At 44.0% G+C, this 13,757-nt stretch overlaps 1 protein-coding gene across 4 annotated transcripts in view; it reads left to right on the top strand.

Moving 5' to 3' along the window:
- TMCC3 (transmembrane and coiled-coil domain family 3) overlaps positions 1–13,757 on the top strand; it is a 119,911-nt gene that overhangs the window by 77,198 nt on the left and 28,956 nt on the right. Inside the window, exon 1 of one of the 4 annotated variants that reach the window (XM_048944034.1) lies at positions 1,195–1,455. The exons of the other annotated variants lie outside the window; for them this stretch is intronic. Coding sequence (XP_048799991.1) covers positions 1,378–1,455 — 78 coding nt within the window. The 5' untranslated portion in view covers positions 1,195–1,377. Of the gene's footprint in view, positions 1–1,194; positions 1,456–13,757 lie in introns of those variants that run through there. 4 annotated transcript variants of the gene reach the window in all.

Here is a 13,757-nt window from a genome sequence, read left to right as displayed (position 1 = left end):
CAACTGCTCAGTTGGTCTCTGAATTTTTAATAAGTTTGAACAAACCACTGTTGGATTTGAAGTAGAAACACCTGCCAAGAAGGTTATTTCTAGGGTGCGTTTTTTTCCTTTGGAATGTCAGGTCTAAAAGTTTTGAAGGCCTCACACAGTGAAAACAACAATAATATGTCAGATAATAATGTCAGATAACTTACCTCTGATAGTAGATTATCTCATAAGATTCAAATTAAAGAAAACAAGCAAATATCAGCAGGGAGACACGTTCATAAAGGCAGCAATCCCCTCCAGTGCCCGTTAGCTGTGTCGATATATGTGTGTTTATGTATGTGCATGCCTTGGGACTGTTGCTGCCTCCAGCTAGAGAAGGCAAGCAGCATGACTCACACTGAGCATCCCAACAGCTCAACCCGAGGGTGAGGTTCTGCTGGGCCCATCTGATGGCGATCCTGGATCACTGTGTAACAACATAGAGATGGTGACAAGTATTCTACTTAGCTCAGAAAAAGACTGCCTCGCTACAGTTTTCTGAATGATTATAGGAAGAGTATTCTACTTGCACTTTTCTTTAATTTAAAATGTGTTAAATGTTATGCATTTAAATATATTTTTCGTGTAGCTATTCTGAAGATCATAGAATGGTTTGGGTTGGAAGGGAGCTTTAAAATCATCGAGTTCCAACCCACTGCTGTGGGCCCATCGAGCCTAGCCTTGAATGCCTCCAGGGTGGGAGCCTCACTGGGCAATCTGTTCCTGCGTCTCTCCACCCTCACAGTAAAGAGTTTCTTCTCAGCCCTCAGGAATTAAAGCACAGGAGGCATTTCCCCGAGGAAGGCACGTTGCGCACAGGTGTGGCTCGTGGCTGCCATGCAATTGAACGCTGAAGGATTTATCTTCTGTGTATAATGGGGACCGAAACGTCACCAGTTGCTGCAGTCCATCACCTCGGAAAGCCCAACGCGGACGATTTGGTTGATTCGACAGACCGCGTGCGTTCCGCACACGGCCCCGGGCAGCACCCAGCCGTGCCCGGGGGCTTCGCGCCGCGGCGTTCCGCCAAACCGCGCCGCCGGCGCCGCCCCACCTTCTCCCCTCGGGCCTCCGCCTTTCTCCACCCGGGGCTGGGAGGGCCCCGCGTTCTCAGGCGCCGCCTCTCCGACGCGCCGGGCCGTCGAGGGGTTAATCCGGGTGCGCCGGAGGAGAAGCCGTGCAGCCGCGCGCCGCCCCGAGGCGTGCCCGTCCCTCCCGCACGGCGGCGGCGGCGGCAGCGGCAGCGGCATATCAGTGCCGGTGCTGGGTGGCCGCTGGCGGGACCTTTGCTCGGAGCCGTGCCCGGACGGAGCAGCGGCAGGAGGAGGAGAAGCGCAGCCTCGCGCCGCGATGCCGGGCAGCGACACGGCGCTGGCCGTGGACAGGACGTACTCGGACCCGGAGCGGCACCGGCGCCGCAAGACGCGGGTAAAGCGCATGGGGGTTCGGGGCCGAGCTCGGGAAGTTTTGTGCCGCGGTGCCTGGCTGTGAGGAGCAGCCCCGACCCGCAGCTGCTGCCACGGGGTCCCCGCTCGCGTTGTGCCGTGGTGGAGCTGGAGGGATGTGGGCTGTTAGCGTGCGCTTCTGTGCCGTGCTCCCGATCCTGAGCGCTCGCTTGTCAGTACAAGAAGATGGAAAGAAACCGGCTGTTGGCATAACAGAAACCGACACGCGATAGAAACTAGTAGGAGGTGGGAGGGAGAGAACTTGCTCACCGGCAACAACAGCGTTAGTGATTTTGGGAGTTCCTGCGGGTCGCCGGGCTCGGGCTGGCGCTACGCCGCTCGTGGTCGCTGACCTGTGGATCGGAGAATTCATCCAGCGGCACAGCACGGCGGCTGCCCTGCTCCGGAGCCTGCGGGAGGGCCGGGCTCTGCCCTGAGGTGGACACAAAGGTGTATCTATGTGCCCTGGGTGATGGCATATGCTATGTGCCGCTGCGTGGGATAGTTTTACTTATGGTCCGCTAGCAAGTTGAGCTTCACTTCATTATTATTATTGTTTTATTCGTGTAACATATGCTACCTGTACTGACAACTCCTTGCTGTGGTGAGGGCAGGTGGTTCTCAGGGGTCTGTGTGGGTTTGGGTTCTTCCCCCGAGGCTCAGCTCCAACAGGTGTAAGGCACACGCTGCAGCACGCTGCAGGATTTGGGCTTTTTCTCTCTTCTGTCCGTGGTGTTCTCTCCACCCCCTCCCAACCCATGAATTAAAAGTGCTGAAAAGGTGTGCTGCTGATTGTTGCTGCGTAATGAAATGTTTTAAGATAGGGAAGCCTACCCACTGTAGCTTTACTACTGAAGTCTAGAATGCTCTCCATGCTGCAAGCTCAGTGTGTGTGCTACTCATAACCTGGTTACAAATTGTATGTATTTCCTTTCTTTTTCTCTTTATAAGGTGAACTAGTTAGTTTTTTTCATTGTTCTTGCTGGACGTATAATGTGCTGTGTAACTTAGCATGGCCGTGGAAGAAAACTGCATGCCTTCAAGGCTGATTTGGGGCATGTGTAAGAGCTAAAATGGGAGTTTCTACTCTGTAGTCCAGCTGATCTGCTTAATAGCATGAAGTATAATGGCTAACATGTGGTACAGTGCATCATACCTGCATATGGAAAAATAATAATAATAAAAATCTCATCTTAAGACAGTTTCATGAACTCATTGGACTTTGGTCTAATTCTGAGTTTCGTTTCATCAGAGTTAACCTCTCCTTTCCTTCCTGCAACCACGGGAATCGGAAACATAGCTCTTTATCAAGTTCCTAAAGGCCATGTAATTGCGTTGTTCCAGGGTCTGTGCTTTAAGAGTTGTGTAGCTCCAGGGAACTTGTAATATAACTGGCAGAAATGGAAGCAGCAGGCTTTGTACTCCAGATGATGGCAAGAGCTGGCATTAAGTACGTTTGTGCTTATTAGGGACAAATAGGATGTTTTCCTGGATAACTTCATCATTCCTCTTGCTGCTTTAACCAGAGGGACAGAAATGGCCAGGCACTGGAGCAGCAACAATTGGTGCTATTATGTAGGAAAGAAGCAAGAAAGAAGGATGCTGTTTCTCTCTTAAAGACTGAACAAAGAGCGTCAGAGCAGCTGGAGTTGAAGCTGCAGTTCTCAAACATTCATGGAGAAAAACAACACAGAGAATGAACACAGCAGCAGTGGGAGGGTACTCTTAGAGCCCAGGCAATCCGGGCAATGCTTGTGTGAAGCAGTCTCAGAGCTGCCTCCATCAGCACAGTGGAGACGGTGCATAGTAAATAGGGTGAGGTGCATGTAATGTAGCTTGAGGAAAAGAGGAGGCAAGATAGCTGCTGGACCTCTTAGTCTGCTTAAAATAGGATACTGAGTCTGGTTTTTGGGAGGCTAGGTTTTGGAGGGACTTAGCCAGCCTTATGGGTTTCAGCTGTGTCCTGACTGTCTCCAAACTACTACTGTGTATGCTGGAGAAAGTCATCACCAAATTCAGTTTGTAGAATTGCTAGAGCAACTTACCATGAATACAGCCTTCTGAGGGGGAGAAAAGATTACTTACAATTCCTGCTGCTTGTCTAAAGCTCCTTCAGTGTAAGGGACTGGCTCTGTTCAGTGCCTTCCTGTTTAAGACCACTCGAAGTATGATTTCCTGGGCTCTGCTGACAGTTCTCCAATGAGCTGTGTTACGTTTTGTGCAAAGATCTCAGCGCCTGAAAGAGAGAAAACGCTTTAATGAGGAACAGCTGTGTCATTCTTACCGTATGGAGAATTACTGCTGCTTGAGGAGGCCAAGAACTTTGAGGGAGAGGTTGGGGTTCTGCTCCCCTCTTTGGCCAAGTTGTTGGGGAGCTGTGCGTGGCAGTACCGAGTGAGGCATAAAACCTCTTCAGTCTGCTAATTTGTGCCTCATTATGTTATTGTGTGCTTCAGGACTGCTTGTTGGGGCCATGTTAAATCTCTCACTTCTGAGTGCTCACCAGGTTGTCCTGTTTGGATCTCAGAAGCCTGTGCATACTTTTTTGCTGCTGATCAGAGCTCTTCAATCTCGATCCCTAAAGCCTTTCAGAACAGGTGTCCTCTGCAATGCGTCAGGATTATCAGTTTATACATGTGGCCTTGTACAATAAAAATCCTCTTCTAGTACAACTGGAGCACCAGTTCCTGTACTGCATCCCATTGCAAGCCTATGCAGAGATGCATCCTGCTTTTAACCAACACCAGGTGCTTTGGACAGAGATGCAGGAAACCCCTGGTTGTGTAATGTATGGAACATTGGATCCTGTTCAGAACTCTCCCTCAGTAGTGATAATTTTATATTTGAAATGGTAATAATTATTACTGTTTAAGAAAAAAAAAAAGTCTCACCTGGAGCAGATGTGGATGTGTGGGGCTTATTTTGTTAACAGGTGGACATCCTTATTTTCAATCTTCCTATGTTTTCAGCCTTAGTGAGAATAGCAGTAGAATCAGTGTTTGGGGGGATGAAATGATTCTTGTGTGATTGTACCAAAAAAAGCCTGACATTAGAAAACAAAGAAGTACAGGTTTCCACTTGTTTTCTCATATTCTAGCAATAAAAAAACGTCCTCAGAATGTCTCTTCCCTTTTTCTCGTGTCTCTCTTATGATCCCTCCCATTCATCTTGTCTGTAAGCAAGGCAGACTTCTTAATAATCTCGCCTCATATGGAAGTCTTTCTAAGCCTCTAATCACTTTCATCATCTGTGCTAGGTTTCCCTTTATTTCTTGTAATCTTTTGTATATTTAGAGGAAATAACATAAAGGGGCTTAGAAAAGATTATTATTATTGTTTTAAACGACAAAAACTTACATACAAAAAAAAAAAGAAAGAAACCTCACAAAACCAAAACATAACAGTTTCAGGAGAAACAGAGATTTATTTGCTGCTCCTGGTGCTGCTTTCAGTATGGGGCTATGCTGCTTCTGGGCTTCTGGAGCTCGTAACCAAACCTCCAGATATTTTGTGCTCAAAGAACTGATGTGTGCTTTTCCCAATTTCCTCATTTTTTGGCGTAAGATGAAGATAATTTAATGAGACAGAATGTTATTCAGACCCTCAGCATTAGCTTTAAATCCACAATATGCCTAGAAATCTATGAAACCTGTCAGATAGTAGGCTATGTGATGCAGGTGTGATGGGGATGAGAAGGAAGCCACAATTGGGGTAGGGTCTCCAAAAGACAGATTAGCCATGTAGAACTGAAGAAAAGCCCAATTTGTTTGTGTAGAACTAGAATCCAGTTTTGATTATTTAGCCACTGCAGAACTATTTGGGACACTAACTTCTTAATATATTTTTTCCAGTGCCAGAAAGAGCTGTTAGAAAGTTGACAAAGCAGCCGTGTTTTTTCTTTCTTGTTTCTTAGGGCTGGGGATTTGTGTTCTTTCCAAGATTTAAGATGATTTTTATGTTTGGAAGTTCTGTACTTAAACATTTCATACCTTTTGGTCTCTCTGTCTGGGAACTTGCTGTCTCCTTTTGTTTGCTGTGCTTTTGGCTCCTCCTTACTGCAGTGGGTGATGCTGCTTGCAGGACTGGGGCATCTGCTTGCAGCTCTTTAAACGTTAGGTGTATTAACAGCAACAACACAAAGCCATAGCCACTGGAGGAAAGTCTCCATCCTTTCAGTTTGCTTGTTTTGAAGGATGTGTGATTGCACTCCTGTCAGATTGCCAGTGCTGATGCAGGGGGCTGCAAGCAGTTCTAGATCCATAAGTTGCTTGCTGTCATCATCTCCATCAGTGAGGCTGTAGTCGGGTGCCACCTGGCACAGTGTCCGCATCGAGGCTGGGTCTGTAAGGATTTGGCTGGATGGGATTGCTCTCACTTCTGTTGTCCAGTTCTAGGGCTTTTGGCACCCAGAGAAAGTGTGCAGCTTTTATCTTCGCCCCTAGAACTCAGTGTGGTTTTGGGAAAGATGTGGGTATGAGATGAGATTCTGTATAGTGTTGGGGTGTGGTGTTACATAATAATAATAATTTTTCCTATTATATATTCAGGTGGAATAACTTTGCTAAAGAACATTTGCATTATCGCTAATGAGGTTTGCATTGCTTTTACTATTGAAATGTTCAGTTTTTCCTTAAGTCCAAAAGAGGAATGGAGTATTAATATGCAAAGCCAAAAATAAACCTGCTGTTCCAAAACCTTGACATATGGGATCTGGTATGCGACCGGGGTGGCTTGTGCCTGTGCAGCTAACCTTCTGCAGACTCTCTCAGCAAGTGAGAACTCCTCTGAGGCTGTTTTTCACACTGTACTGTATGATCTAAGCTTTAGTTCAGGGGCAACAGTGAAAGAGGAGGACTCTCCTAGCTGAGGTGTAATGAATATCTACGAATCAGGAGCTTCATAACATGGAGACGTGGCCCACTTCATTATTGTCATGTTTTGGTGTTGCATGTGCATAAAATTCAAGAGGGTAAAATTTAGTAGCAGTGGTTTCCCATGTCTTTTCTTAGTTACCCCATGTATTTTTTGGATGCTGCAGTGCATTTTAATGGACCCGATAGTAGAAATTTGGCATATTTTTGTTAACAGTTTGTATAGTCAGCATCTCTTCTGTGCTTTGTCCATTTGTATATGGCTTGGTAACAGTTACCTTCCCTTATACATTTTTGTTTCAGCAGCTCTGAGTGAAGCAGTAATAGGGAGGTGCAAAGAATTAATACTGTGTAATTGAATTCAAATCAAAATGTGGTGAAAGTAGTTCTGAAGTCTGAGTGTTTCCATTGACAACAGTGGCCTATGGAACCAGCCTGAGATGAGAACTGAAGCAGCCTTACAGAAAACTGTCTTTGTATCAAGAAAGTGTTCAGTACAGGATGGTAGATGCTACTTTCAGTTTGTCTTACAGTCTCATTTAGCTTCAATCCGGATGGTCACTTCAAGTGATTGTCTAAGTCAATTGATTTCCTTGAAATTGATAGGACTGTCTTTCGAAAAGGCTCCTTTTTGAAAGTCACCACTTATTATTACCTTGCTAATGTTATGTTTAGAGGAAGTATTTCTAGCTGGAGACGAAAAACGATGGAAGCTGGTGCTTTAAAGATTGGGAAGACTATGCTGCTCTGAAGTCGGTTTGTTTGAGCAAAAGGTGTTGATTTGCAATATGATACAAAGCTTTAAAGCAGAGGTGGTGGCAGAAAAAACCTGATATTGCCTACCACTACCATAAAAGCCCTCCACGTTTAGATAAGTAACACAGCTTAGAGGAAACGTGGGAAGTCAGTGCTTTGGGGTCTGTAACTGGGTAGTTAATTTCTTCCTAGGATTTCAGTGCCGTCTACAAGAAATACTGTGACAGGAAGAGAAGCCCTGTAAGGGAAGTTGATGTAGCTACTTTCTCTGTTTTTTTATAGTGTTCAGTTTTCCTTTTATTCTGAGTTATTCCAGTACATTTAGTATAGAAATTGCAGATAAGCCAGAAGTTATTATTCAAATACAAAGTGATGTAAATATGCACAAGTTATGCTGTGTTATACCAGCATGCCTGGACAGGAGAGCGGCTCCAAAGATCCAACTGATAGACCTGCTGTAATTGGCTCTTAACGTTTCTGCAGTAAGTGTGCTGAAGATTCATTGCTTTGCCTTTGCTTTCTAGGAGATAAAATCAGATGGGACGTAGCTGTTGTTTGGGCTCTAGTGGCCATTGACTGTGTTTGGATTACAGCAGGCAAGAAGCTTTGGTTGAAAGCTGCAGGCAGCTGCAAGGGAAGGTGGAAGCTTTGAAACATGGTAGGATCAAAAGAGACATCTAGTGTTAGAAAAACTAGATGAACAGATCTCACTGAATGAAGAGTTGTCTAGATCAGGTCTGAGATGCCTTCTTCCTTAAGGAGGACCAAGGAAGACTTCTGGCTGTGTGCTCAGTCACACCCACCACTTCTCCAATTTGCAGCTTTGCACGTTGCTGCTTTCACTCTGCCAGCTTTCCCCAAGTTGGTGTGCTATCTTGTACCGAGTCCAGAAATGACACCACTGCATGGGGCTCCTTCACCCTGCTGTGGTCATACTGTGCTTACAACCTTTGAGTCCACGCTGCTGTTTGTGCTGTGTGTGGATGCTGAATTACCAGCCTTTTACTTAAGTCTAGAAGATGCATGAATTCCTGTCTGAAAATGACTGTAGAAGACAGGAAAAATACTTCTCTGTGTTGGGTTTAGGGCACACACAACCAAAGCAGTGGGAGAGAAGGTAATATAATACTACTTGCTAGTGTCAGAGTGACTTGATACAATAGAAATGTTAAGAAATATGCATTGCTCCCAAGCCACATCTTTTTGCTTAGGCATTTAGTTACAGGAAAGTTTTGTTAAATGTCAGCTTTTGGAGCTCTTCCTTCTCTTGCCTACATCAATTCTCCTGTTTACCAATAATGTCTGGCACGTTGTGTTATGAAGAGAATTAATCCTGCATCGCACACCTTTGGATTTTCTTTGTCCTGGTAAAAGAAACTTGATAGTACTCCTTGAATTATACCTGGCTTGAGGTTTTTTGTTTTGTTTGCACTTAAATCACTTGGAAGAATCTGCAAAGCATTGAAACAAGTATAAAAAAAATGTGGATTTGGCTAGAATCAGGCTAAACATTTATTCCAAAGCTTGGATGTAATTTTCTTTTTTTTCCCCCTTCGTGCTATATAGATGTGTATAAAATAAAATGCTTCAGTACTTGTTACTGCTGCATTTATTGATGGGCGTGCATGGCTCTTATTGTGTTAGGAATCTTTGTTTTACTGGAGGTTTTGGCAGGAATAATACAATTCTGTGTCATGATCGTCTCTGATATTTATTGCCAGATCTGCACAGTGTCTCTCCACCCACTCATCAGGCTCCTGATTTCTTTCTTTCTTCCCCCTTTCCTGCTATGTCCATAAAAAAAGGCTATCTTTGTTCAGATTTTTCCTTATTTCTTAAGAAAGAAATCTGGCTACGTTTTGTCAGTCCTCTTTTTGGAGCAAATCACACAATCTCAGTTTTGATGAACAGAGGGAGAACGACAGCCTGCTTCTAAGAATATCTCTTTAACTCTTCGGAGTGTCTTTTAAAGCCAGGCAGTAAATGGCAGCAGACCGATTCAGTTGCTGCCAGGCTCCTGTTGAGCTAAAACGGGTCCAGAAGGTTCACAGTGTGTTTGTACTCCTGAGATGTTTTCCTTCACAGCTTTATGTGACCATCTCTGCAGTAGTACCATTTCTTCAGCCACAAATTCATGCAATGAGTGACCTCGGGCCCTTCTGAGATGCGCCATCGGCACCAGCGGGGCAGCTGGCCCTGCTTGGGAATCCTCCTTCTGCCATCTGCAAGTGGACTGAGTCTGGTGTCTCAGGTGCTTGGAAAGGCTGGGGGATGTGGGGGAGCAAAGGCAATTCTTAACGAGATCTGAGGAAGGGTTAAGAAAAGGAGAAGAGTGAAGGCAGGAGTAGGTCTTTGGCAACCAGCAAGAGTTCTTTTCCTGTTTCCAGTAGGTATAACTAACAAATTCTGGGTCTGTCCTCACTGACACCTATGCATTTTGTTCCTGTAAACTGTATGGATGTAGTACTAAGTGATTTGCCTTGGAGAGTACTGGGGAGCGTTGCTGTCTTGAAGAGCTAGCTGCTTGCTGCTAGTAAAGAATGGGTGTTGTTATCACCTTCTGTTGCATCTTTCCTGTGTTAACTCCCATGGTCTTTGCTCTCTTTAGAGCATGGAGAGATGCTGGTAAGCAGATCTATTTCTGGCATTTATGAAACCAACTTCCTATGGTTTTCTACCTGAGGGCCATGATTGTGCCTACTTACTGTAGAAAAAAAGATAAACAGATGCATCTTTCTTTGTGCTTGTTTTGTGCCTCCAAGGAAAATCTTTTTTTGTTGTTTTGTTCAAACATACCAAGGAACTGGAAAGTCTTGAATCACATGCAAATATTCAGGAGGGTGGATAAGAAACAAACTGCCAAAGCTCAATCTGCAAATTATCAACCAACATCTCTACTGACATCTTATTCATAAAACTTGGTATCAGGCTTTTGTTTGTGATCTGTTGGTGCCAGAAGCCATAATATTTTTATTCTTTCAGGTTTAGGAAACTGGGCTTTGAGGATTGAGCTCAGTAGTTTACAGATTGTTCTTTCACAAGATATTTTGCATGCAGAGTGGCAACACAAGTCAAACCTTAGGTGGGATTTTTCATTTACTAATGAATGCAAGCGTTTTGCTGAAACATGTATGTAAATTGCTCTTTACTTGTGAAGAAGTACTCTTGCAATGAAGATACACCCATCTGCAGTGTTTAGAAACAAGTAGCCAAGCCCTTGTTTCGGTTATTCTTGTTTGTACTTGAGAGGATTGGCCGGTCTGTGTGCTTTGTGCCATTTTGTGGCGTGGAAGTTTATGTCAGAGAAGGCTGAAGTGATTTTTGTGAAGATAATTTATGCTTTGAAACGAAGTCTAGAGCAGTGGGGACAGTATTAGCCTAAGGCTCTGCAGATATGGGTTCATAGCACTGGGACAGCTCTCAGCCTTTGGGTGATGATGGAAGTTTCTTCACCTCCCCAAAGACGATGCGGTTTCTCCAGGTGTGCACAGCGTATCACTGCAGAGAAGGATGCACACCTCAGAGCCATTAGGCATCTGGATGGGTATGTTTGAAAATAAATAAATTCAACTGAACATCAAAACCAGAACAAACCCAAAAACAAACCTTTTTTTGGTGCTCCAAAAATTTGCAGTACTTGCAGCTTCCTGCTTTCCACATCGGGAAGACTTCAAGGAGACTATCTGTCATAGATGCTTCTATCCCCAAAACAGCATAAGCCTTTTGTAAAGCTTTAAATCATCCATCTGCTCCCAGGCTGGTTGTGTGGGGTACTTCTGTAGCTGAGAGAGAGGCCCAGTTCCTGAGAGTGATGGGTCTGGTGTCTACTGATGCGGTTGGAACTTGAACTGAATTACACAGAGGTGGGCACCCGAATCACGTTTCGATTGTATGCCCTCAAAGCTGCTGTGTGGCAATAGATATTTTGGGCACTGCAGAAAAGATACAAGTTTTATACTTTTTCATGTGTTGTAGAATGAGATGTCTGTACTGAGTATCTAGGCATATATGCCAAAAAAACTTGACTCTTGAGGGGGAGAATTCTAAAGGTACTTTTTGTTAGTCCAACAAACAGAACATTTTTCTGGCTCTTGCTTTTCATTTTACTTATGCATAGTTCTTCTGTTTTAGGAAACCTTGATCTCTGTATTTTGCCAGCTCTGCCATTATGCATAAAAAATTATTGGTCTCTGGGTTCTCACACATTTGGCAGTACAGGACGTTACCACTCCTTTTCTCCTTTCTCTATTTTGGCTCAGTAAAATTCATCTCTCGAACAGAATCTGAATTTCTGAACCTTGGGAAATTTCTTCAGGAGTTTTTAAAAAGCGGCTTTGGAAAATTGGAGTGAATGTTGCTTCTTTGTGTGTATATACAGGACTATTCTGGGTCTGGAATACGATGGTAGGGTACACTGGTTGTTCCTCATCCATCTGTCAGACAGACCTGAGTCTCCTGTAACCCTGTGGGGAAGTTCTGCCAATTTAAAATGAAACCTCCTGAAGAAACATACCTCTAATATAGTTTCCAAAGGACAGGATTTGAAGATGTGTAGCAGGTGAGCATATGCAGGTCTTTTGATCTTAGCAAGAAGTGCTGTGGGGCACACTTTCCGTGTCACTGTTACGTGTTGCTCATATGGGACTGCTCTCTGCCTGGCCCCTGATGACTGTTAGTGCTGTCATGTTTGCTCCGTAAGGTGGATCTGGCCCAAAGCGGAGCCTTGCAGCACACAAGGCTGATGTTGGAGGTGGAAAGACTGTGTTGGAGCTCTCCTGTCGTATTGAAGAACAGAGGATTTGTAATGAATTGATTCCATGGAGGTGTGAAATAGAGTCTGCCTGGAGAAGGACATAACTTCACTTGCATAAGTCCTCACCTTCAGAAGATGTGTCCTAATTCCTCTGAAACCTTTAGTTTTTGTGATGAACACAAGAAATTCAAGATCTAATCTCAGAGTAAGAATGCATCAGTACTCCTTGTGAGCGCTTCTTCAGCACGAACTGTCTGTGAATTCCCAAAACTACGGTTATCTTTTCAGAATGCCCTGCCAACTTCAGGATGTAATTGATTTTGCTGTCTGTGAATACACTTTTTCAATTGGAAAACAAGAGAGTGAAGGAGGAAAAGAGGAGCTTTCTGCACTTCATTTGCAGCACTGGGGCTCAAATCAGTGTTAGTGAGTTAAAGAAATTTGGGTCTGATGCTCATTGCCCTTCTAGTATAGCTGTGCAGATAATATTGGTGGCTGCTTTCTGCCCACTGGCTTGTGGCTGTGATAGGCAGTTTGCTGGGAGCTGCAGTGCTGTTCCTGTGGCCACACACCTTAGCTTACTGTTGTCCCTCACCTTTTCTTTCTTTAGCAGCATGAAGGCAAAGGTTGTTCATGCTTATGCTGTTTCTACAAAAACTGGTTGAAATAACTTGTTAATATGGAAATGGAATTCTTAAATGAGAACTTGAGGTAATTTTTTTTTTAATTTAATATATTTGTGAATGGTTTTAGGAGAATCAAGGCTACAGTTGATTTGAAGGTTGCCCAGTGAGAGAGTTTTAAAAAGTCACTCAGAATTATATTTATTTTATTACTATCCCTTGCAAACTGCAGCAACTCTTAATGTCTATTTTTAAGAAGAATTTTTGGTCTCTGTTTACATCATTTTGGTCTCTGATTACACCCAGTGTAGCTTGCTAATTTTAGGGGTGTAAACTCCTCGTGGTTTAGTGAGACAAAGTTTTAATAGCTGTGTCTGAATACCTGGATAAAATTGATCGCTATGCATCTCCATGTAGGGCCACATGTGTTGCTTGTGGTGTTGCTGTTTGATTTATTAACATAGGGCTGGTAGAGTAGGAATGGAAATTCTTGTTCCAATATGATTTAGAACAGTGTTATGTATTAATAAACAGAATCCTCATACGGGTGTGCTTTAATGCTGGTATTGGAATTCAAAGCGCTGCATTTGAACTGAGTTTTTTAAATTTACATCTAAGACGTGGTGAGCTATTTTTGTTAGCAAGCACACAGAGCAGTGTCTTTATTTTTTGTAGTGATTGCTCTGCTAAATCTGGGAGAACTTCAGTTTCAGAAGAGCAGCGGTGCCTGGCATCGCCCAGTGCTGCGATTAAGCTACTGGGAAGAGTCCGCCCCAACTGCTCCAAGACTTGTGTGAGCAAGTTGCGTCATTCTCTGAAATGTCTTTTCCTCCTGGGGCAGGCAGGTCTATCTGCTGCCATTATCTGTGCAATAGCAGTAAGGTTTAGAGACAGTTGTGCTACCAAAGGTACAAAGTGTACTCAGCTCAGCGGCTCATTTCCAAATGCGGAAAACCTCAGTAATGTCAGCACATACGCTTGCTTTTTGAATGTTGGATGCTCAGAAGTAATCCTTAGGCTTACGCTGTGCTCAGCTTTCTTCTGCCTGAGTAAGCTTTGTATTGTTTATGCAGCCCTCCTGTCATTTGAGAAAGGAAGAATGAGGAAAGATGATGCTTCTGCATTATTTGAAATTGCGTTACGTTATGCAGCATTCCTGCACGTTTTTCTCCAGGAGTGAACAAATGGACTATGTGAAAATATTGCTATGTTCTGACTGGTGAGCATCCCAGGAGATGCATTTTTACTTCTAACTTCCTTATTTTAAATTATGTCCAGTTGTC

Source organism: Lagopus muta, chromosome 1 (assembly GCF_023343835.1).
Source record: "Lagopus muta isolate bLagMut1 chromosome 1, bLagMut1 primary, whole genome shotgun sequence".
In the NCBI taxonomy this organism is placed as follows: Eukaryota; Metazoa; Chordata; class Aves; order Galliformes; family Phasianidae; genus Lagopus; species Lagopus muta.
Note: the sequence above shows the minus strand (reverse complement) of the source record. Positions and strands in the feature narration are given on the sequence as shown.